This window comes from Nannospalax galili, unplaced genomic scaffold, assembly GCF_000622305.1.
Source record: "Nannospalax galili isolate Female #2095 unplaced genomic scaffold, S.galili_v1.0 scaffold528, whole genome shotgun sequence".
Classification (NCBI taxonomy): domain Eukaryota; kingdom Metazoa; phylum Chordata; class Mammalia; order Rodentia; family Spalacidae; genus Nannospalax; species Nannospalax galili.
In genome coordinates, this window is record NW_008359681.1 from 3964091 (window position 1) to 3974948 (window position 10858).

Consider the following 10858-nt stretch of genomic DNA (forward strand, 5'->3'; position numbering starts at 1 on the left):
TGTGTTCTCTGTGATTTTGACGTGTGTATTTCTTTTGTAGTTTCTGATTCTTATGTGAGACTGAAGCCTTCAAGTTTATGTCTGCTTCTTTTTGTAACTTTATGTGCCTTTGTGGTTTACTTTTTGAGTATGAAAAGCTGATTCATCTAAGCTTCTAGTTCTCTCTTTTGATTTTATATTGGAGTGGCCAGATTGCTTTTGTCTTCAGGAGTTCTCACAAAGGCCCCAGTCAGATTAGGATCAGATGCTCTCAGGCTTTCTCAAGGTCTGGATCCCTTCAGGAAAAATGTTGTCCTCGTGAAATCTGAGGTTGGACTGCCCTGGGAGCAGGGCCCAGGAAAGACGCTGGTCTCAGGCAGCTGATGGCTGTGCCACCCAGAGATGCAAAGGGAGATGGAGGTGGGAAGAGGCCGCAAGGGCTCCTGGGGATCAAGAGAGCCGGTGGAGGGTTGTACAGGCCCAGGGAAGCAGAGGGAGGTGAGGGTGGGACCAGGCCCAGAGAGCTCCTGGGGATCAAGAGAAGGAACTGGGTTCGTGTGGATGCAAGTGATCAGGAAGCAGTGGTGGTTCCAGGCTGAGAGTTCAGCCCCGGTGTCCAGGAAAGAGGCTGTCGGGTTGTGCAGCCCAGGGAAGCAGAGGGAGATCAACCAGATTATTTTAGTATACTAATTTAAGCTCAGAATAATTATTTCCAGGCTAGTCACTGAAGGATAAACTATCAAAATGTTAGTGTTCATGAAATTTTGGACACAATAACGCAGAACAATAAATTTTAAGACAGTTACCGAGATATGTGGAGTTATAAATATTGTTTTTAAAATATTTTATATTTTTATTTTATGTATATGAGTGTATTGCCTGCATGTATGTGAGTGCACCTGTGTTGTGCAATGCCACGGAGGTCAGAAGAAGGCTTTGGATTCTCTTGGAACTGGAGTTAAGTATGGTTCATATCCACCATATTGGTGCTGGGAATCGAACGTGGGTCCTCTGCAAGAGCAGTCAGTGCTCTTAACAGCTGAGCCAACTTTGCAGCCCCATGCCAACGTGTTTCGATGCAGTTTTCAGTCGTAGAATGTATGGGATACATATGAAAATGCACTGTTAAGGGAAAAGCAAGAGAAAAACATAGCAGATGGCTAGGGAGGTGATTTACAGGGTAAAGGCACCTGCTGCCAGGCCTGATGATACAAGTTAGATTCCCTGGGATCCACATGGCTAAAGGGGAGAACTGACTATAACAAGTTGTTCCTCTGACCTCCACACATGCCCCATGGTACATGGTACACAAATATACACATCACACACACACAGTGTAAAAGAAAAAATCTCCAGAGACTCTCCAGAGAATAAATTTGGGAAGGATAAGTAGCAGTTATCAGAAAAGGTAGGTGATTTCCAAAAATACCTAGTGTCAATAGCAGAATAAAGTAGAGAACTTTACACACCAAAACAAGAAAGTCTAGAGTCTCTTGAGGCATTAACACCGTTTAAAGAAGTTCTCCTCTCCCAGTAAGAGGGAGTACCAATAGCAGAGAGCTGGAGCAGAGCCACAACTTAAGACAGAGAGCCTCAGCAAATCTGCATTGTACTTTCAGTAACAGACAGTTTAAATAACAGAAAAAGAGGAGCTAGGCAGATAGTAATTGCATGTGGCCCCAACAGAGTGGAGAGAAGCAGAGGCAAACCTTATCTCAGCACTAGACCAAAACAGCCATGAAATACCATTAAAAAAATATTGAGTTGGTGTCATAGCCAGAGCAGACCCTATTTGAAGTACACACAGTAAATATACAGCAAGGGTCACATGATCATAGCTGAAACCTGGCCAGCAGAATGAATACCTATAGATTGAAGGGAGTTTGCATCAAAGCTATTCAATATTCAGCATGGCAGAACCCTGATTGGAGCCAGCCTACAAGGGAACACAGAGGTTCCATGTAGTGTGACTTACATGGAACGGTTGATGGTTAAAACTGACTATTAACTTGACAGAATCTAGAATCACAGAGGAGACAAACTTCTAGACATGCCTAACTAGGTTAATTAAGGTGGGAAGACCCAACCTAAAAATAGCTGGCACCATTCCCTGCGCTTGGATCTTGGACTTCTTGAGAAGCAGAAAGCTAGCTGAGCATCAGCAATCATCATCCTCTGCTTTCTGCCTGTGAATGCAATGTGACCACCTGCCCCCAGCTCCTGCTACAAGGATTTCTCCACCACGATGGACAGTACCCTCAAACTGTGAGCCAAAACCCAGACATAGTGGCACAAGAATTTAATTCCAGCACTCAGGAAGCAAAGGCAGGTGAAACTTAAAGATCAAGGCCAGGCTGGTCTACATAGTGAGTTCCCAGCCAGCTGTGGCTACAGGTAGATCCTGTCTCAAAAAGACAAAAAATAAATTAAAAAAACACCTCAACTCCTTAAGTTGCTTGCTTATGCCAACTATTTTATCACAACAGAAAAAGTAACTGAAACAGGGAGGGAACATTCAAGTATGGGGCCATCATTAACAGGATCTGTGAAGACAGGACCAGCATCTGTGACCTGACCTCCCAAAGAACACCTCAGGAGTTTGATTGGCAGCTGAGAGCCTGGGATAGACTACAATGAGTCAAGACGGGAGCCAGCCAGCCAGCAAGCAAGCAAGAAAACGGCATTCGGACTACCATCCTGCTGTCTACTTTACTTACATTCCTCCTTTACTTAATGTCCGGTGTTGATTTAACAGGCCAATATTGTCCTGTTTTCTTCTTGTTCTTTCTCTTTTTTCCCTTTCTTTCCTTTCTTTTTTACAGTTTTATCTTCATTTTCATTTTCTTTAGGATAGATTTCCCCCAAAGGACATAGCTGGTCTAGGTTTTTCTTTCTTGGGTCAGGTTGTCAGGGTGAGTGGTAGAAAGGGTTCTCTGTGCCTTAGCCTCCTGAGACCTGGGGTTAGTTTAAGTCACTTGATTGTATTTCTTTACTTCATTCTCTTTTTGAACTCTGAGCTGCCTCATCTCTTCCCACCCCCACCCTGTCCTGTCCTGTTGTTCCCCACGGATATTTACTTTCCCCCTATTTTTTTCTCTTTTTCTATGCCTTTAGAATGGAAATTAGTATTGGGAAATACTATCACTATCATTATTTCTTACTCAGCTTTTTTTCCTTTTCACTCATACAATAACCAATATCTTTGTGCACAAAGTACTATTAGCATAACTTAATTTCCTAAAATAATTGGAGTTGAAGAGATAAAGATATTTTGATTGTTACTGTTATTATTATTATTATGTGCCTACCCTTTACTAGTGGTTCTTTTGCAGATAGTATTTTATTCTCAGTACAATACTAGGAATTGAGTCTGGTGTCCAGAATACCTGGGCTGATACTCTATCCCGAGATAGGTATAGTCTAGAAGAGAAAAACAACACCTCAACCAAACTACAACTCAGTCCATCTTGAACATTCCAAACACTTCTACTGTAAAAGTATGTGTGGTTTAAGAAAACAAAAACAGGGACTGGAGAGATGGCTCAGCAGTTAAGAACACTGGCTGTTCTTGCAGAAGACCCAGGTTCGAATCTCAGCACCCACATGGCAGCTAACAACTGTCCGTAACTCCAGTTCCAGGGGATCCAATGGCCTCTTCTGAGCTCGTGGGCATTGCATGACACAGGTGCACTTACATACATGCAGGAAATACACATACACATAAAAATAAAATATTTTTAAAAAAGAAAGAAAACAAAAACAATGATTCCCCAGATGTACAAGTCCCAACATAAAAACACCAGAAACATGGGGAAAATTACTAATCCCACAGTAATGTCCACCAATGAGAATTAAATCCAAGGCAAAGAATTCAAAGAATGATATAGATTCATTCAAAGAAATAAAAAAGGACACTGATAAACTCTTGAATGAATTTGGAGAGAATACAAACATCTGAGTGAAATAGGGAAGTCAATGTAAGGTTTAAAAGTAGAATTCAGTAGAAATAGGAAGACTGAAAAACAATTGAAATACTTCACATTTTAAAACATCATGGAAGCCAGGCATAGTAGCCCACGCTTTCAAACCCAGCACTAGGGAGGCAGAGTCAAGCATAGCTCTGTGAGTTTGAGGCCAGCCAGGGGTACATTGTGAGACTTTGTCAAAAAAATCAAGGAAAGCCTCATCAATAAAATAAATAGGAGGAAAGAATAACGGGGCTTGCATGCAAATTAAATGAATTAGAACTTTCAGACCATGCAAAGAGGAATTCATAAGAAAGTATGGAGCAGACAAGACCTAGAAACACTTTGAAAAGACCACATCTGTGAGTCATGAGCATAGAAGGAGAAGCATTCCATGCTAAAGGCATAGAAAATATTTTATAAACTAGTAAATTATCTAAGAAAAGAGATGCCTATCAAGGCTCAGGAGGCTCTTTAGAACAACAAATAGATAAGACCAAAGAAATTCTCCACATTGTATTATAGTTAAAACCCTATACAGACCAAAGAAAGCATGTTGAAAGCTGCAAGAAGGAACACCAAGTCACATATGGCAGCAGTTCCGTCAGAATAACAGCTGGTTTCTCAACAGAGACTTTAAAAGCCATGAGGGCTTAGAATATATTTCAGACTCTGAGAAACCACAGCTGCTGAGCCAAACTACTACATCCAGCAAAACAGTCATACTGAAGGAAAAAGAGTAAGTTTGCACGATAAAAACAGACTAAAGGAATTCATAACCATGAAACTAGCTCTACCGAGATACTTGAAGGAATTGTTCAGACTGAAGAGAAAGAAAATAACATCCATGAGGCTATAGAAACAAACAAGCCATTCTAGAACAGTAAAGTGAATGAAGAACAGGAAAATAACCAAACACTACAAAAATCAAGAAAATAACAGGAATCAATACACACCTTTCAATAATAACTATCAGTGGTGAAAATCCTCCAATCAAAAGACAGACTAGTAGATTGGATTAATAAACAGGATCCATCTGCTTGTTGCCTCTAAGAAACACATTTTGCCATCAAACATACATGCAGCCTGTAATACTTATTAATATGAGCCACTTCAATTTCTGGTGACTCTTAGTTACCTACATTTCAGACTTAAATTAGCATCCCCCTCAGTGAGTAGTTTCCCTATGTACCATGATATAGGACCATTGTCTTCTCACCTGTATCTCCACACATCTTGTCACCATCTCTCCATCTGGAGTTACTCCCTCTGCTACAGCAGCCACTCACTAAATGGTTTTGGAGCACTTAAAATGTTGCTGCTCTAAGTTCTATGTACAGTAAGAAATAAAATGCACACTAGATTTTGAAGACTCAATACAATAAAATTGCTCTAGTTACATGTCAGCTAGTAACATTTTGGACATATTATGTTAAAGTGTCATAATTTATTTCACCCACCCCTTTTGTAAAAATGACTGCTACAAACTTAAATTATATACATAGTTTCTATCATTTCTCTATTAGGTAGTCTGATCTACAGGAAAGATTAACAGGAGTTGGAGAAAAAAAATCCTCAATCCTTAAGTCCTAGCTTCTTGGTAGAAGTTGGTCATGTGTACTATCCACAAAGAAGAGAAGCTTTCATTTTTAGATGAAAAAGTTTCTTTCTCCTAGCAATAGCATCCATCACACAGAGAAAGGAAGGATGGCATAAAATTTGATGTTTAACCAAACTAGCTCTCCTTTGGAAACACTTGAAAATGAAGGAGCATACTATTCTTAACCAGATTTCTCAGAGAAAAGTTAAGAGGATGCATTAACTTCCCAATGAAATGTCCCCAAAGGGACATGAGTCATTGTATTAAGATGTTAATGGAAGTCATTTCTGGTTTAGTCAAGGTTTCTCCACTCTGGAATTTGTAGATAGATAACCCAATGAAGGATGTTCTTCCATTATGGAATATTGTACAGCATCTCTCATCATTACCCACAAGATGTCATTAGCACTCCATTTCCCCTGGGCCTGACAAGTGACATCTCCAGAGCTTGCCAGAGTTCCCTGAGGGGTAAGTTTATCCAGTTCAGAACCACTGATAAAAACTAGAGCCAAGACAAAGACATATATACACAGTGTAGCACATACAGTACACTAAAGAGACTGTGGTGATATTTTAACAGTTTTAATACAATTAAAAAGAAAAACACTTCTATAATGTTCATATTACATAAAACATTGCCTGTCAAGTTACTTTCTGTGTAGAAAATTCGGTTTCCCATTTATTTTAAAAGTATTTCTCCAGGGACTAACTCCCTACAAGATAATCTAATCTCAAGTGGGCAGCCCTAAACACAGGTATACAAGAGCACCACTAAATGGACTCAGTGCATTATATATCCATATATGTATATTTATAACTGCATGTATATATGTGTAACAATAATAAAGAAGAAGGTAAGAAATCAAGGAAGGAGGGAGTGAGGAGGAAGTGAGGAGGTATGAGAGAGTTGGAAGGGGTAGAAATAAGGCAAATGCAATATTCATGTGTGAAATTTTCAAAAATAAAATAAAAATGTTTACTTTCAGCAGAAAATTACTATATAATTAAATCCCAGTAAATGACCTATGGCATATTTAAAACCTAAAAAGTCATGATTAATTGGATTAGCATCTGACCACTTATGAGATATTTTATATTCCTAATTACATTGTTGGGCATTTCTGTTCAAATTTACTTCCAGACATATTTCTTCTTCTGATTTGTAATGCCAATGAAAGTGTCATGGTACTGTTTTTTGCACATTTCTACAGTTAGCTACTTTTTTTTTTTTTTTTTTTTTTGGTCTTTTTGAGACAGGGTCTCCCTATAGCCCCAGCTGTCCTGGAACTCACTATGTAGACCAGCCTGGCTTTGAACTCAGAGATCCGCCTGCCTCTGCCTCCCAAGTGCTGGGATTAAAGGCGTGCACCACCACGCCCAGCCAGTTAACTATTTTTGCTGAGTTTCATTCTTTTTTATTTTGAAGCCTTTCACTTTTCATTAGTTGTCATTGTGTACATTTAAAGATTCTGATAAAAATAATAGAGATGGCTCAGTGGTTAAGAGCACTGACTGCTCTTGCAGAGGACCCGGGAAATCCAACGCCCTCTTCTGACCTCCACAGCATTTCACGACAAGGGTGCACTCACCTACATTCAGGCAATACACTCACACACATAAAGTAAAAATAATAAATAAAATATTTAAAAATAATAATAATAATATGACCTGAGAAAGACAAAAGAAAAATAAAAATACATCATTATATAGAGAAAAAAAATCCACAATGAAATTAACTGAAAATATTTGGTGAGGGAAGAACAAGGACAACAGGCTCATGACTAGTCTCTTTCCCAGGGCAAACACTGAAAAGTAGGTTGAGAGACTGTCACAGGAAAACAGCTTTCTGCTACTTTTGGTATCAGTGCTTTATAGACAGCAAATGGGAAGCTTTGAGGACTTGATAAGGCTCATGTGTCTTTTCTGTCTCAGCAAATGGAAACTTCATTCTTCACATTGCTTAAGCCGTAGGTACTGGGGTTCTCTTGGCTGCCACTTTTCTCACAGCTCACATAAGTAAATCCTGTTTCCTGTGCCTTCAGATACAGGGACCTTATCAACTCTCTCCTCTGTATTTACTTTTTAAACTGTATTTGAATTTTCCAAGAAACTGTGATAGGATCAAATAGTTTAAGCTGATAATATATTGATGAACCTTAGAAATAATGTTATTTTTGTTTCTTTTGCAAGATGAAGAAACTAAGACATACCCATTACCCCACAAAGTTATGTGATAAGTACAGGTCTTACTGTCAGTAACTATGGAGTTGAAACCAGGAGAACAGAGGATCCTCTCCCTTTTTTCCACTATGTAAAGCAGATGGACCTGCTCTGTTCTTTTTTTTTTTTCCCCTTTGTAGATGCAGACGTTTAATATCTTTGTGATTAAAAGTTTCTTAACATATTGTATCAGCTATGGAAGCAGTGTGCTTTGACACAATGAGGTCACATGTGACAAGCCTACAAATCACATCATATTGAATGATGAAAGTTGCAAACTTCCCTTTTAACATTAGAAACAATACAAATGCCCATTCTTATGACTTCTACTGGAAATCCTAGCCAGAGCAAATAGACAAGAAGAAAAGGAAGAAGGGAAGGTGTTCCTGTTGCAGACAACATGATCTCATTTACAGAAAACTCCAAATATCCCCATCTAAAGGTATTATAACTAATACATGAAATTAGTAAAATTGCAGGACACAAAATCAACATATAAGAACCAGGAACATTGCTATATATGAACAACAGACTATTCAGTAAAGAAATCAAAAAAACAATCTCATGTATAATAGCATCAGAAAAAAATATTTAAGGATATATTAGGCCACATAACAAAAAGATCTGTATACTAAAATTATAAAAGATTGATGAGGGATTGGAGAGATGGCTCAGCAGTTAAGAGCACTGGTTGCTTTTGCAGAGGACCCAGGTTCAAGTCCCAGCATCCAATGGTGGCTAACAACCATCTATAACTCCAGGTTCAGGGTATCTGATAGATGCCCTTTTCTGACCTCTGCGGGCATTGCATGACACAGGTGCACTTACATACATGTGGCAATATGCTCATACATATAAAATAAAATAATAAAGTATTAAAAATAAAAAAAATGATTAAAGAAATCAGAAAGGTACAAATAAATAGGAAAATATGTTCATGGGTTAGAATAAATATTGTTAAAATATCCATATTATCCAAAATCATCTACAGTATTAGTCCAATACCTCTCAGAATTCCAAAGATATTTTTCATAGAAATATAAAAAACTCTACCATTAAAGTCCCAGAAGAACCAAAAATAATAAGTCTGGAAGCATTAGGGATCCTGTTCTCAAAATCTATTATTAATATGGTAATTGAAATAGAATACAGAACCCAGAAATAAACCCAGGCATTTATGGTCAATTGTTCTTTTACAAAAATATGAAGAATATACAATGGAAGAAGGCTAGTCTAAGAAACGATGTTGGGAAAGCTGGAAATCCATGCGCATGAGAGTGTAAGTGGCCCTTATTTGACAATAATACACAAATTCACTCAAAATGAATCAGAGGTAAAGGTAAAATCTGAAATGGTAAACACACGAGATGAAAACAGGGACAATTTTCTTGGTGGTGTTCTTCACATAAGTTTTTGGATAGGACTCCAAAGGGGCACAAAATAAGAACAAAGACAAATGGGATTATACCCAAACCTTCTAGATAGACGAGGAAGCAATCAGTGGACTGAAGAAACAGTGTATAGTACAGGAAAAATATTTACAAACCACGCATTAGATAAGGAGTTTATAACTAAAATATATGAGGAACTCAAAACCCAATGGCAAGAAAAATAAATCATCCTATTAGTAGAGACTGGAATAGATATATTTCTAAGGAAGAAACATGAGTAACAACAGGTATATAAAAACCCCCAACACCACTAATCATCGGAGGAATGTCATTCAAAGTTATGATGAGTATCACCTCCTGTTTGTTAGAATGGCTATTATAAAAAAAGACAAAAGCCGGGTGTGGTGGCACACACCTTTAATCCCAGCACTCCGGAGGCAGGGGCAGGCAGATCTCTGTGAGTTCAAGGCCAACCTGGTCTACATAGTGAGTTTCAGGACAGCTGGGGCTACAGGAAGACCCTGTCTCAAAAGGACAAAACCAAAAAAAAACCAGAAGGCCAGATTTGGTGGCACATGACTTTAAGGCAGGTGAATCTCTGTAAGATCAAGGCTAGCCTGACCAGTTCCAGGCAACTGGAGCTACAGGGAGACCCTGTCTAAATCAACAACAACGACAACCAAACCAAAACCCGCCACCACCAAAAAACCTAAGGCACAAATCAAATCGAAGCAAACAAAAAACTAAAGATAGATGCTGGTGAGGAAGAGGCACAAAGGGAACCTTGTGCTCTGTTGGTAAGAACGTAAGTTAGTCCATTCATCATGGAAAACACTATGAAGATTCCTTAAAATTTTAAAAAAAAGGGCTAGAGAGATGGCTCAAAGGTTAAGAATGCTTGCTTTTCTTGTAGAGGACCCAAGTTTGGTTCCCAACAGTCATGTCCAGCAGCTCACAATTGCCTGTAACTGCAGTTCCTGGGTATCCAATGCCCTTTTCTGGCCTCCATGAACACATACTCTACCCCTGTTATGTATATAATTAAGAATAAAACAACCCTAAAAACATAGAATCACTGTTTTCCAGCAAGTGCACTTTTAGGTGTATGTCCAAGGGAAATGAAATCAGCATGTTGTAGAGAGAGCTGAACTCCTGTGTTCTTGCAGAGTTATTTACAACAGTCAAAGTCAGCATAGATATCCACCAGGCCAAATGTCCATTAAGGAATGAAGGGAGAAAAAATATGTGCCATATACTTGATTTGTATCATATATATGGTTAAAAATAGAGGATATGTTTTCAGGCCAGATCCAGAAAAATAAACAGTGTTATCTCATTTGTATGTACAATCTAAAAAAGTTGAAACTCAGATGTAGAAAGAAGAATATCTGTTATCAGCAGTGGAGGTAGGATGCTGAGAGGCATGGAGAGATGTTGGCTATAGGGTGCAAAGCTTCTACATGAATAAATTCCACAGATCCAATTGTCCAGCATGTGACTAGATAACAGTAACATATTATGCAATTGAATCTGGTAAGAGAAGAAATTTTAAATGTTCTCACAAAAAGATAACATGTGAGATGATGACTATATTAATTACCTTGATTTAATTATCTCTCAGCATATACATAGATCAAAACATTACATTTTACACTACAAATAAGTACAGATTTTTTTGTCAATTAAGAACTAATAAGCTATTC

General features: G+C 38.4%; 1 protein-coding gene across 8 annotated transcripts in view; it reads left to right on the top strand.

Moving 5' to 3' along the window:
* Uggt2 (UDP-glucose glycoprotein glucosyltransferase 2) overlaps nucleotides 1-10858 on the top strand; it is a 259231-nt gene that overhangs the window by 228513 nt on the left and 19860 nt on the right. The window contains exon 38 of one of the 8 annotated variants that reach the window (XM_029558885.1): nucleotides 2520-3065. The exons of the other annotated variants lie outside the window; for them this stretch is intronic. Within the exon in view, the coding sequence (XP_029414745.1) occupies nucleotides 2520-2528 (9 nt within the window). The 3' untranslated portion in view covers nucleotides 2529-3065. Of the gene's footprint in view, nucleotides 1-2519; nucleotides 3066-10858 lie in introns of those variants that run through there. 8 annotated transcript variants of the gene reach the window in all.